General features: G+C 40.5%; 1 protein-coding gene across 5 annotated transcripts in view; it reads left to right on the top strand.

Moving 5' to 3' along the window:
* LOC109419096 (uncharacterized) overlaps positions 1-15132 on the top strand; it is a 127037-nt gene extending 111905 nt beyond the window's left edge. For 3 of the 5 annotated variants that reach the window (XR_009997576.1, XR_009997574.1, XR_009997575.1), the window contains exons 15-21: positions 332-1684; positions 2658-2723; positions 13557-13930; positions 13986-14070; positions 14138-14409; positions 14472-14752; positions 14820-15132. Coding sequence is in view for 2 of the 5 variants with exons in the window: in XM_062850857.1 (XP_062706841.1) it covers positions 332-1684; positions 2658-2723; positions 13557-13930; positions 13986-14070; positions 14138-14409; positions 14472-14583; positions 14655-14752; positions 14820-14996 (2537 nt within the window). In the remaining 3 variants the exon portion in view is untranslated. The remainder of the gene's footprint in view (positions 1-331; positions 1685-2657; positions 2724-13556; positions 13931-13985; positions 14071-14137; positions 14410-14471; positions 14753-14819) is intronic. The other 2 variants (XM_062850857.1, XM_062850858.1) reach the window with 1 other exon arrangement.

Consider the following 15132-nt stretch of genomic DNA (forward strand, 5'->3'; position numbering starts at 1 on the left):
TCACTAAGTGTTGTCCATTTGTTCAAAAAGTTTGTTCTTTTGATCCCGGATTCGACTGGAATCGGTCCATTTTCTCACCATTTGGCACTCTCATAAATTCAGATTCACGGGATTTTTTCGCTTTTTGTTGTTTTGATTTTTGAAAGGTTTTTTCTTGTAGAGAAAGTTTCTTAGATGAACTTAAAAAATTGGCTTTATGCGACACTTAACCAACCACGAAACGCGTGCGGATTCTTTCCAACCAGCAGGTTCTCATCATTGTCATGTTTGTTCTCATCTCTCGCCTCACGCGCTCATTCAATGTTCGGGTATGTGGATTGATGTGATGTAGTGCCAGACGATCAGCACAGTGCTCGCCGAGAGTTGGATGACGTTGATACGCTAACGACCCTGGAACGGTGTTTCAAAATCATCCACGAACCCGTAGATGAACTAATGAAATCGGTTCGACTTCCAACGAACAGTGTTCCCGGTAGCGCGTCTTCGCTGAGGATTCTTATTACCTCGTACTTGGCAAGGTTTATGAAGCGAAGTGTGTTTGACAAAATCAAGAAACGCCAAACGAAGCTGGATCATAACTTGTTCGACGTGATATGGCCTGCGATGAAGAAGGCCACCAAGGAGAAGAAAATTGACGAAGATCTTAACGTAGGGATTGTGATACCGGATTACGACGTATTTGTAGTGTTCCAAGAGTTTCTAGTGCCGTTGATCAAGGACATGCATTGCATGGACCTGCAGCAAGAATTTTTCCCACATCCACAAATGCAATTCTTCCCGCAATACATTCTAGAAGAATCTCCGAACCAGCATGGAGAGAGTAATGGAAGCGTTCTTCGAGAGAACCCTAGTGATGTTCACCTAAATCTTGATACCTCAGGGAAGTTCATAACCGGAGTAGTTATCGAATGCGCGCGAAACCTAGACGATTTTGATTTTCCATTGAACTTGAGTATAGCACAACTAGAAAAGGCGGAACGAATACTGACATCGAAGATTCTATCGATGACGTTTGCGGCAGCTATCGGAGAGGAAGAACTAGGGACTTATTACACTATGAATGAAATCCTCGAGAACCCATCGGAGATACGAACCATACTCGCAACGTCCGGTCTGCTGATACCGATGCTAGACCATAACGATCCGTATCAGACTGCGGAGTCGATTGCTCTGAATGGAAGGTTTTGGCCTTACGGTCGTGGAGTCTACGTGAGCCATAAGCAAGATCTGGTAGCCTGGATCAATGCCCAAGAACACCTACGAGTGCTGTGCTGCACTAGTTCCAAAAATCCAGCTGACATTGGAAGTGCCTATTCGAAGATTGGTCGTGCTATGACCTACCTTGAAGACAAGATACTTTTCAAGCACAGTTACTTCCTCGGCTATTTAGTTTCACGCCCATCGTTCCTGGGTACGGGACTGAAACTGACCCTATTCCTTGATCTGCCGCATCTTCGAAAAGAACGAGAAAACCTCCGGCATCTCTGCGTAGTTCGGGGACTTCATTTGCTCACCTCGGACGACCAGTCCACAGTTCGCATGAGTAACATGCGATCGCTGTCTCAAACCGAATGGCAGATCTTCCAGGACTACACTGGCGCAGTTACGAACATTGTCGCGCTGGAGAAGGAACTCTCGATGTCGAACTCGTTGCACATTGCTGCTACGCTGTTGAAGATATTTCGTAAGAAAAAGAATAGCTTGGTGGAAGCGGCACCAACTCACTAGACGACACCTACGCCGCAGTCCACCGCACACTTCATTCATTGTTCGTCTTCATCACCTCTCTTAGAGCCGTAGCTTCAGCAACAGCAACAGACTTTGATTCGATGTTAAGGAGCAACTGATAGTGTGTAACCAACTCTGTGCTACCAAAGTTCCTGAAATATTCACAATTTCTTACATATCACCGCAAATTAGTGCTAATCTTTGCCAAATAAACCTAGTGATAACCTCAAGGCCCGCTGATACGAGAGCCTAAATGCTATGCGACGATGACAAAGAGTACAAAGTGTTGGAAAGATTTTGTCTGGACTTAGAGCGGGTTAGTAGCATCTATATTTTCAACTCACCTTCCTTTTTTATCCTCTCGGTGTTTCCAGTGTGATACCATTCTGCAAAAACTTTAATTCAGTATACATACGCATTTGAACAAAGTCAAAGATCGTACCAAACATCTGTGCTTGATATGTATAATTTGACAGAACCGCATCCATGTATGAAACCAGGAGAAGTATGTTTCCAAATTTAAACGTGCCTTAGCTGTATAACAAATCACAATTCTACCCAAACTGAATAACCAAAAGAAAAAACAATAAAGACATTACCCAGAAACAAATGCAACTTTTCCAACGAAAAGTTGTGAAATCTTTCCAACAGCTTGTATTTAATACCAATTAGCTTTTACTAGCCGTAGTGGAACAACTGTTAGCTAACGTTCATCCCTGATTCACGTAATTGGTACCTGGTAACAACTTTCAGTTATGTAATAGTATTTCAGTTGGATTTTCTTGTGTATTTCTTAAGTTGCATTGTCTTTTGACTACGCTACATCTGTTTGCATGCATTGGTTCGATGGTTTCTGGTTTGATTGGTACGAATTCTATGCTAATGATTTTTTTTATCCATGACCCTCGTTACGAACATTTATTTTCCAGAACTGAGCGATCCACAAGTAGAGATTCCCTTGTTTCGAACGGAGGAAGGCCGGTATCTTGCAACGTGTAAGTACTAAAAATAGCAGTGGCGTCGGGTAACCTCACTTTTTACCTGTGCACCAAGTATAAATTCTTGAATTTTTTGAACAAATTTGCTTGTAATAATTAGAAAATAACGAGAATAGCTGCTTTCACTCATTTCTATTTCGATTTTGATCATGAATCTCTTGCAATAGCAAGTTTTAGGGTTGGTGCACAGGTAAAAAGTGAGGTTACGCGACGCCACTGAAAAATAGCAAACGTAAATACCTACATGAAAAATCTCGGTCAGATTTTTATAACTTTCAAATAACGATGGTTCAACCAATAGGATCAAATGTGTTACTTATTCTGCCGTGAATCGCATATCAGTACCATGATTGCTGATTTTCTCATGCAAATGGGGCAGATATGCGATTCACGGCAGTATTATGATAATAAATATGTTGTTTATTGGCTTCAATTATCACCTATATGGATGCGCATTATGAGTTTGATACGGTATGCTCTGAGTACCTATTTTCGCTTCTGGCGATCTTGGTATTCATCCTTCATCCAGAGATTGAGTATGAAGTGCTCCTCCACCGAAAGCATTACTTAAGGACAAACGTCTTGAAATCCCGCTTCAACAGTGCATCAGAACTTCAGATGCATAAATCTCTGGAAGCAAGCTTTAAACAACAGTACATTGTACTATTCTGTTCTTGCTCACTTGTAATAAGCTTCAAATAAGAAGATTAGGTTCGCTGGTTTTGTTTACGAAGAGATTTGTGCGCTCGAAATCGTGAATAGGTGCCCCACCACGGTTGATAGAGGATCCTAGGCCAACAACCTACACGGAGAAACGAAAGTACCCAAAATTGAGTTCTTTCCACCCAACTTCGGGGTTGCGTGCGTCAAGCCAATTTTGAGTTGATGGAATCGATGTTTATGCTGGGTTCTTCCTGTTTGCTTCCATGTGAAAAAAATACTTAAAAGTAAGTTTTTTTTCACCCAACCGAAAAATCGATTAGGTTCTATTCACTCAAATTTGAGTACTGTGGCAGAAACTCAACGTTGAGTTGACGCACTCGAACTGAAAAAATTGGGCTGTTTCTCTCTTCACTCTCTGACAACAAAAGAAAGAGCGCATGAAAAGGGAGATGAAAAAGAACTCAAATTTGAGTTTAAAAGAACTCAAATTTGAGTTGTTTAGTTTCTCCGTGTACGTTCCCAAAGCCCAAAAACCGAAAAAGACTCCGAACGATGAAAGATTACGAACTCATTCAACGGTAACGACTTTTAGCGCAAAACAACGAACAAGAATTAGAACTTGGGATGTATTAACCGTAGTCCAGCAGGGTAAACAGGCACAACTAGCCAATGAGGTATGTCGCATGAAGCTTACCCAAGTAACAATTCAACTTTTTAGGCAATCCTGAAGTAATTTCTAAGATAGAATAATAAAACTTAGCAATAAAGTTCTATGTTCTGCAAATCCCTAGTAACCATTAGCACTATATTTCGCCACTTTTGGCACACAGGGCTATTAAGCGGCCAATATAAAGCGTGTCAGCTCCTTAATAGCATTATATTCGCTTCCAGGTGGATTATAGTGCCTCGTGGTTACTTGGGATCCTAGATAAAATAGGCATAAAATATCCATAAGACTAATCTGGCCCACACTTCAGGAGATCTCCAAGGCTGCTTTTGAAGACTGCTTTGAAACTAGTTGTATTTATGTACTTGTACTATTGAGCTGTACTGTTGTCAAGCTATTCTTGTTAAAGTTTTATGAAAATCTTATAGCCAATTTTCATAAAACTTTGACAAGAATAGCTTGAGGCATGTTGATCTTTTAGCTGTCTTTCCCAAAAGTACTAATAGTGCATAATAAATGATTTTTTTTTACCTAAGCGTTATGCAGATGCGAACTAGTTTTGTTTCATGGATGAAATGTAAATTGAACTACGAATTAATTTTCATCAAATTGAAATGGCTAAATTGACTGACAGATCATTGATAAAAGGGAATCAAAATTTTCCGTGAAATATCCACTTCTTCGTTGATATGCCACCCAAAACATACGAAAAAAAAACAAAGCGCCTCAAAAATAATATAATCTATTAAGATACGAAAACATAATTTTCATCACAGAAAAATATTCATGTAAAATTCAGCGAGAAATAATGCACATAAAGGGAATGCTAGAGTTAGTGCATATTTACATGAGATATCATGTAAAATTACGTTACAATCGTGTAAATTTTCGCTAATAGTCACGTAACCGGTTGGAGTCCATGATGGTTTACACGATGGATGGCGGAAATTTACACGATTGTAATGTAATTTTACATTATATCTCATATAAAAATGCACTATCTCTAGCATTCCCTCTATGTGCATGATTTCTAGCTGAGTTTTAATTACATATGTTTTATATATAAAAACAAAAGGCTTCGCCACTTTTTCAATTCTTTCTAAACATGGCTGCCGTTCCAAGCGAACAAAACTCATGCAGTCGCCATCAATTGTTATTACCTTTAATCCAACCCACCTCAAAGCTATGATAGAACCAAGTTGCCTTGCATGAAATCTACAGCTTTTATCGAAGACAGTTTTTAGTAGTGATGATCTTAAGGCAGATTGAAACTTATTCGTTTTATTCAAGAGTAACAGCCTTTGACAATTGTTTGTTTACCTTTTTGGAGCTAGAAAGTTGTTTCTGTACAATTCGCGTACATCCTGCAATGCTATTATAGTTTCGTGTATTTTGCATTAAAAAATAAGTGCATTCTACTAGAATTACACCATTTAGCATAAGCATGAGAAGCGTCACAGTATTGCTTTTTTACACTGAAAATTTTCGTTGCTTCGCTGAAGAACTTGACGTTTGCTTCCAACGAAAGCTTACGCGATACAGCAAATTGCTAAATTTCACACTAGCAGCAAACAATCCGTCAACAATAACTTAATACACATGCATTTTCTGCGGAAAGTTTTATTTGCATGACAACAATCCACTCCCATAACTAACGGGCGACCGCCGTCAAATAGTGGTAATCACGTTCAAATGTATGCGTGCCTTTTTTGTAGATGTAGTTGTGAAACTGTGAGGAAAACATTTGCACTCCTACCGCGGGTGTTAGTTTTATCCTTATTTACCCGTTTCACCCAATTTGATTGGGTAATATTTGCATATAGAATCTGAATAGCCTTTGAATTAGCGTGCATTTTTGTGTGAGGAAAAACTCGCGCTAGTGTTCGTGTGTTGAAATGTCACTTATCTCTATATCAGGATTGCCAACTGTCTGGCGACTGATGGCATGTTTCTTTGTCGCCGAATTTGGCGCTGGGTCTTCGGCGCGGAAACCAAAAGGTGGGAATAAAATTTTGGGGTTTGCGCGCAATACCCATTTAATTTTCAATTCAAGTTGCTGTGGCCCCTGCTGTGGCCTGTGTGAGTAACTGGCTGAAGGTTGGACCACTCGCATTTTTGATTGGCTTCAAAATGAATATTTCGTCGATATGATTACATTTGAGCACCAAAACGGCTAAATCAACAGTGAGCAAAAACGTTTGAGTGTTTATATTTGCATAAGAAAGTTGTTTACAACCAATTTTTTGCATAATTTGTTATTTGAGTTAATAAGATAGTTCGTTGTTTTATTATTCCGCTTGGTTCTTGTTCCAGAGAAGTGGTTCTAGCTCAAGAATTGAAAGCTTCAAGAAGTTTTTGAAGGAGAATAACTCAGATGAATTATACTTGAATAAACGAAGCATAAACTTTTAATAAAATTTGTTGATGTTAGTAGGGTGTTGAAAAAAAAACTTCAAATACGTCTTAAAACTTATAAGATTAAATGCCTTAGTGAATCAAGTTGTTTAATGCGCGATTTTCAAAATTAACTTGAAGAAAACTTAAAAACCGTATACGAACGGAGATTGTTTTCTCTTGATAAAAACAACTATAAATGTTTCATGAATTGGTCATGCTATGACAAAGCTTCCATAAAAATAAACAAATCTTAAAGGAATTTGAATTGTTACTTGGGTTGAGATCCTTGAACTGAACGAATTCCGTTGGCCGAACTATGGAGAACACTAATTGGCGTCGGATCAAATTCTGTTAGGTATATTCTGGTCTACGAGGTGAACGCGCTCCTCGCCACCGTGTAGTTGGTATCCTGTTCAGCGCTCACGCTAACGCTGCGCTCATAAAGTGGAAACCTATTTATGAGAGGATAATTGTAGCCAAATGCAGAACACTGTTTCGAAACTTTACCATGATCCAATGTTACGCGCTAACCGATGCTGCCGAAATGATAAAGACAAAGAGAACTTTTACAGCCAACTGAATGCGGTTGTGGACAAGATTCCGAAAGGTGATATCGGACTATAAGCACGTCATGGGACGCCACGGTCTCGGAGAAATGAACGAGAACGGAGAGCTGTTTGCACAGTTTTGTGGCAACAATGACTTTGGATTGGGGGATCGCTCTTTCCCCATCGACCAGTGCACAAAATATAAAATGGGTTTTCCGTGATGGCGTCACGGAAGATCAAATCGAGAAACATCTGAATCATCCGAAAATGGAGACGGAGCTTTCTTGATGTGCGGATCAAACGTAGCGCCGACATTGCGTCCGACCATCATCTCCTAATCGGCGAGATCCGACTGCGCATTGCCAGGATTCAGCGACAGGAGGAGAACATCGGGCGCCGGTTCAACACACGCCGACTGGATGACGCTGCGGATAAAAGGTCCTTCGTCGAGGAGCTAGAGAACCGTGCTGCGAATATTCCAGCAGTTGGAAGCGTAGAAGATCAATGGAGCACCATCAAGAACGCCTTCATCGCCACCGGCGATAATAATTTGGGCGAGCTACGCACCCGAAGAAAGCAGTGGAACGCAGATGATACCTGGAGGAAGATAGAGGAGCGAAGGAACGCCAAATTCACGATAGAGCGAGCGAAAACACGAGGAGCCAAAGCCGTAGCCCGTCAGCGCTATTCGGCTCTCGAGAAGGTAGTGAAACGCTCATGTAGACGGGACAAAAGAGCGTGGGAGGACTCCCTAACCGACGAAGGCGAGAAAACCGCAAACATCGGCGACATTCGTCTCCTCTACGATGTCTCATGTCGCCTTAGACCAAGATGAATGCTACGATGCCCGTGAAAGACACGTCTGGACAGTTACTGATCGACCCGGCTGACTATTTGAAACGCTGGTTTGAGCACTTTGGAAACCTTTTTCAAGTGTCGGCCACGCCACCAACACCTCAGCATGATCCGCCAAGGGTTCGACGCATTACCCGTGTCAACACCGAAGCTCCATCAGAGCAGGATATAGAAACAGCCATCCGTAGCATGAAATCGAACAGGGCCCCAGGGGTCGATCGCATATCAGCTGAGATGCTCAAAGCTGACCCCGTAGTATCCGCACAACTACTGCATCAATTATTCTGCAACATATGGGAAACCGCGACATTTCCGGCCGACTGGATGCAAGGCGTCTTAGTAAAGGTACCCAAAAAGGGTGACCTGACTGTGCGATAAATGGCGGGGCATCATGTTACTGTGTATCGTTCTCAAAGTCCTCTGAAAAGTGAACGTTAACCGGATACATGAGAAGATTGACGCAACAGCAAGCAGAATTCCGTACCAGGCGATCCTGTGTGGACCGTATTATCACGTTCCGTATTGTCTTGGAGCAAATCAATGAATTCCAAGAGTCTCTTTACCTGGTGTTCATTGATTACGAAAAAGCTTGCGACCGTCTCAATCAAGAAAACATGTGGGAAGCCCTCAGGCGCAAGAGTGTCCCTGAGAAAATCATTGGCCTCATTGAAGCACAGTACAGGGCATTTTCGTGCAGAGTACTGCACAACGGTGTATTGTCTGATCCCACCTGGGTCGTTGCTGGAGTGAGGCAAGGATGTGTACTATCACCGCTACTGTTCCTCATCGTAATCGACGAGATCCTGGTAAATGCGATTTATCGTGAACCAAATCGTGGAATGCTGTGGCAGCTCATTACCATGGAGCACCTAAATGACTTCGAATTGACTGATGGCGTTACTCTCCTAGCTCAAGGGCGCTCTTATATGCAGAGCAAGCTCGATGATCTTGCCGATCGCTCCTCGGCGGCAGGTCTCACCATCAACGTCAACGAGACCAAATCGTTGGATGTAAACACGGTCAACCCTTCCAGCTTTACGGTAGCTGGGCAAGCAGTGGAGAATGTTGAAAGTTTTCAATATCTTGGTAGGCAAATGGCAGTCGATTGCGACACCAAGATTTACATAGATGCACGGATCAAGAAGGTGAGGGCTGCTTTTGCGAGTTTAACCCTCTAATACCCAAATTTTTGATTTTGATCTAAATATCATTTTTCGTCATCTAAAATCCATTTAAACATGTTTTGGAAGATGATTCTTTTTAATTCTCGATTTCGTGAATTTCAGTTTTTGATTTTTCTAATTTTTATTTTTGAACATCCCCACACTTTTATATTTTTCCTGGAAGCCAATTTGGGGAACGGATTTTTTTTAGATGAAAACATTTTGGGATTTTATGATTATTGTTGAAATATTATTATTTTAATTTTTTTTCACAGAAAATTTTATTTTCCGTGTAATTTTAAGGGAAATAATTTTAGAGTGTATTCGATTCCCTTAAACTATTAAACAAGGATAGAATGATTTAGGAAAAATCTAAAATATGTTAATTTTAGCGATTTAATACAAAATAAACAATGACTTCTAAAAGGTGACTAAAACATCAATTTTTCAATGATTTTAAAAAAATGTAAATACGCTTTAAAATACACCAAAAACCATTTTGAGATATACAGAACAGTCCTGAATATCAGCCAAAAATAAAAAAAAAATGTTTTTCCACGACACAAAAATTACAAAAATGCTCACAATTGGCTCTCCATCGTCGATGTCATCAAAAGCCGATGCGAAGGCGACAGAAATTCGAGAGCGAAAGTGGAGGTGGGTCGGCCACACTCTACGTAGGGGCGGAAACGAAAGCTGCAAGCAAGCATTAGATTGGAATCTAGCAGGTCATCGTAGCAGAGGGTTGTGGCGATGCAGCCTTAACAACGAAATTAAGCAAGCCGACAGAAATTTGACCTGGCCACAGGTCAAGGCGATGGCAGGCAATCGTCCAGGATGGAGATCTTCCAATTCGGCCCTCTGCAGTCTGCTCAGGACTGATAGTAGTAGTCTTTGGTGAATCCCAGATGGAATTCCTTTAGGAACCTCAGAAGATATCTTCAACTTCTGAACGTATCACAATGAGAACCTCTGAAGGAATACTAGCAGAGGAAAGCTGAATAAACTCCTGGAAAAAATATCAGAATGACCTTTTTGAGGAATCCTAGAAGGAACTCATTAAGAATTCCACTTTCTGGACTTTCTTGAGAAATACCTCTAAGAATTCCTGGTCCGGGATTCTTCCGGAAATTTCTTCAGGGATCCCTCCAAATTCTTTCTAGGTCTCTTTAGGGAGCTCCTTCTGGGATTCTTCCTCGGGGTTTTCAGATTTTTACCGGAAGTGCTTTCTGTGATTCTTCAAGGAGTTACATACAACATACCCTCTTAAATTTCTAATGAGATGTCTTCTGAGATTCTCCTAAGAGTTCTTTTTGAAATTCCTCCACAAACTCCTTACGACAGAGGTTTTCAAACTTTTTGCTACTGCGGCGCCTTTTGGAATTTTCTAAATTATAAAGAATTTCAATAATTTTACTTCAGTTCAAAATTCCAAATATGTGTAAATCGTAAAAAAGCCTAAAGATTCCCAGAGCTTAACTCAAATTTTAAATTTCTGGAAGATTGCATTGCGAAACTTTTTAATTTGTTAAATAAAGTACGTAGATTACCAAATTTTATGGAAAATAGATAGAAAAATTGATGGTTCAGAAGCTGTCAGGATCATGCTTTTGTATCCGGAACTAAAGAAACTCAATTCAACTCAACATTTCAAAAAGGCGGTTTTCAGAATCATGCATGAAATCGACACATAAATTGTTGCAGATTTGTTTACGATAAGGAGCTTCACCAGCCTATAGAGCTGGAAATTTCAGTTATAGAGACAAACAAACAAGTTATGATAGTGATGTAAGTAAAAATATCTCCCTGAAATGTTTGAGTCAGCACGAAGACCTGGAGATTTACAGTAATTATAGTTGACAGTATTATGGAAAGAATTGCAAAAAAAGTTTCTCGAAATTTGACTTTGTATTACAAGCTATTGATAAAATCGAAAACTAAGCAGATTCATAAAAAGTCCAAATAACAATTTGAGAGTGTTTACGAAAATTTTCAAAATTTAGAAGAGGAAATTTGAATGACTTTCTATCGAAGTCTTCCTCAAAAAGGTTAGACATTGGTATAGAATACAAAAAGGGTTTGAGGTAACACTAGTTTTACTAAACAATACAAAAACAACTAAAAATATATTCTGCCTTCAATAATAAGATTTTGTTCTTTGTTCAAGAGCCTGCGGCGCACCTGAGAGATGTTCACGGCCTACCAGGGCGCCGTGGCACACAGTTTGGGAAGCACTACCTTACGGGATTCCTTCAAAAACTCCTCATTCCTTTAGGAATTCGATTCTGGTATTCCTTTCAGAATTCCGGAAATTCTCCAAGTTTTATGTCCGAGCAGATATGCGAAATTTCTCTCCAGATTTCTCCAAGAGTTCTTTCTGAGATTTTCCAAGAAGTTTTTTTCAAATATCCCATTAGGAGTTCCATCTAGGATTCTACAAAGAGGTGCTTCCAAGATTCCTCCGTTTGAGGATTTCACTTACGGAGATTCCTCCAGCAACTCTTTCTGGAATTCCTCTTAATATTCTTTCTTGTAGGATTTATTTTACTGAAGTTGGTTCCATTTAAGATTCCTAAATTAGTTGCTGACATTCTTTTAAAAGTTTTTTGTAGGATTCGTCGAAGTGTTATGTATTCTTCTTCTGAGATTCTTTGTGAAGCTCTCTCTGGGATATCCTCAAAAGTTCTTCTAAAGACTCCTCCAAGAATTCCTTAACGGGAAATCCTAGGAAGAATTTCGGGAGGAATCTCAAGGCGACTTCCTGGTGGAATCTCGGAACGTAGGCTTGAAGGAAGGATTCCTCTAGGAGGAGGAATCTCAAAAGAATTTCCTGTAAGAATCTCGGATCAAATTCCTGGAGGAACTTTGGAACCCAGAGAATCTCAGAAGGCATTTTCGGGAGAAATTTTGAAAGGAAACTTTGAAGAAATCCATAAAGGAGTTCCTCGAAGATTATTGGATGGTTTATCTTTTAGGAATCTCTGAAGAGGATATTTTTCGCGCTTCTGGCTTAACAGATGGCGGTAGTGTTGCATGAGCAATGTGACCCCGGGGGAATAAATATTTGTACGGTAAAATTAGAGTCGGTTATCTTTGTCTTCTAAATAAATTCTTCTTTGATACTAAATAGACTAGAGTACTTCCTAAACTGAGCGTCGCGGCGCCCTGGTGCGCCGTGAACATTTCTAAAGTGCGCCGCATGCTTTTGAGCCAAAACACAAAGAACAAACTCTTAATATGAGCCATTTTACGAAGTGACAACAATGTTGATGATGATATTGAATTTCACGGGTTTGGACGCTACCTCCTGTCAAAATTTCATTCATAAAAACGGCTCGTAAAATGGACTATTGAAGGCGTAACATCTGTTTGTTGTTTTTGTTTTGTTTACTAATACCAGGGATGGGATCATTCATTTGCAAAGAGTTACATTCACTTGCTACTATCTATCAAAAAACAATGAATGTATGAATTCAACTTTGTAGTTTTATCTGAAAGTTAGCCGAAAATCATTGGGGTCGCACACGCATACCAAAGTCGTGAGCGAGCTGTGAAGGCAACTCTCCACGCGATGAATGTAAATTACATTCACGACGTGCAGAGTTGCATTTGCTGCCTTTTGTTGACCTAATTATTGATGCTACGCTAGCACATTGTTCCACAAAGTTTCAGGTAAAACAAAAATGAACAAGTGTTCCACACATTGATTTTTGTTACAATGCTTCTGAAGCGAGTTAACAGCAAGTGAATGTAACTGATTGCAAATGAATGATCCCATCCCTGACTATACCACAGACAAAGAGACGTAACACCTTGAACGATTTTCATGAAAATCCATCGCCCAGTTCACACTACCATCACCTGGTGGAAAAGTTGCACGAATCACTGTGTTGTGCAATATCGTCAATAGAAGGCGCTAGTGTAAAACGTCAAACACATAGAAAAACGATGCGCGCGCCTCTGGTTGTGAAAGCCACAACTATGAAAATTTAAAATGATCGCTAAAAGCGTGGTCGATGGAAATTTCGCAAGTGTTACGTCTGTTTGTCTGTGCTAATACTAATGTCGCCTTATTTCCTTTTATAATTTATACCAAAGTCTTGACTTTATAAGGAAGACTTCAAAAGTCACTAAAATGGTTTTTACCTATTTCAAATTTTCAATCAAAAAGCAATTTAGTTTGATTTATTTTTTGTTCAAATTTTGACAATTGTTGAAAATTCCAAAAGGCGCCGTGGTAGCAAACAGTTTGGAAACCTCTGGACTAGATCAATGGCTTCAGGTATCAGTAGGTCGGCTCTAGAGGCAGATCAATGGCTTAGTAAGGCATCTAACATATTTGAGGCATCAGTGCAGCAGTATGTATCAGTATTTATTATAAATTCCAAAATTTTAATCGAATGAATATCCATGACTGATTCCATTGCCCATCCGTTATAGAGGATTTCAATGCTTCGCATAGACGAACCTTATCCAATGCCTACAATCATCCGCTGCTGTTATCATTTGCAATAAAATCGATTTTCTCTATTTCCAGCTCTCGGTGATCCCCTAATCAAAGGCCTTACCGAAGTGGCCAACAAACGCCCGGCGGACCCGATCACCTATTTGGCCACCTATCTGTACAACTTTGCCAACCAGAACCGAACGAAAAACAGTGCCAGCAGTCAAACGATAACCGAACCGGGTAAAAACGACTCCAACAACAACAGCATCGAGGGAGTTGTTAAGGAAGATTCCGATAAGGAACTGGAAGGTTCCGCAAATACGGTACAAATAGCTCTGCTTGCGCAAGCTGTGTCAAACGAAGACGCAAGAGCTCCCGAATCACCGGCGATGGCAGAGAGACTGGAAGATCAGGCGCCTCCATCGCCGGATTCCGGTGAGAGTACGCCGTTCATGGATAATAGGGTAGGATGATGGCGAGATGAGAGTGGATTAGTTTCTAAGTATGTTGTAATTCCAGGACGAGCATGGACAGAGTATGCTTCATTTTGCTTGCGCTAGGTCTCACGGGAAAAACGCCATCATTCAACTTATTGAAGAATCCGGTAAGGTATATTGATTTGAACTAAAATTAAGTAATTACTCATACAAATTCTACCGTTATTCACGCAGGTACCAGCATCACCTACCGTGACGAGTTGTACCGTACGGCGCGGGATGTTTCGCTGCAAGCTACGCAACCGGACAATGCCCGGGAAATCGATCGCTATGTGCTGGGATTGGCGGCCCGTGGCGATCTGGATGCGTTGACCGGGATGCTGCTCGATGGCTACGATCATCTGGTCGATGTGGCCGGCACCGATGGAACGACGATTGTACAGGTCGCATCGACCAGGGGCCATCGGGAGGTGGTTCGGTTCTTGGAGGGTATCAGGCAGCTTGAGGTAAAATACAAATGTATTAAGAAATTGAAAGAACATTCTAAAAATTGTAAACTTACTTACAGGAAAATCGTGAAAAGTTGCTGAGCGCCATTCGAGAAAAGGATCTGGTCAAAGTGAAGGAAATAACTCAACAGCTAGATGGAGCCAAGCTTGCGCGGACTAAGAACTATTACGGTACGAATTTCATTAAATAACGTTTGTATCTTTACAATATCACAATTTCAACCATTAATGACTGTTTACAGGACGTTGTTCGTTGCACGTGGCGGTATTGATGGAAAACGAAGAAATTGTAGAATATCTGGCGACCCATTTCAGACCAACTCTCAAAATTGGTGACAATGTAGGTTTCTCAGAGCAAATGCAAATCTCATGTACCATCCTATACTCAACTTGGTAATCTATTCCAGCTTGAACGTACCCCACTACACTACGCAATGGGAATCAGCAACGTCGAAGCAATCAGTCGAATTCTGATCAAGAACGGAGCAAAACGAGTCTTGAAGGATCTGAAGGGACGCCAGCCGAGTTATTACTTTATGAACAAGGCGGACATTTTGCGCTTGCAGGAAGAGGAACGAGAGTGAGCGGTTTGAACTGTGACTTTAAGGGACCACGCAGGATAGAGTACTGTTATGTTAATAAGAATGGATCACGTTAATTGTTGATTGTTAGTACAATTTGGTCATTGGTATAGTAAAATATTTTGTAAAACAAATAGAA

Source organism: Aedes albopictus, chromosome 2 (genome assembly GCF_035046485.1).
Source record: "Aedes albopictus strain Foshan chromosome 2, AalbF5, whole genome shotgun sequence".
NCBI classification, from domain to species: Eukaryota; Metazoa; Arthropoda; class Insecta; order Diptera; family Culicidae; genus Aedes; species Aedes albopictus.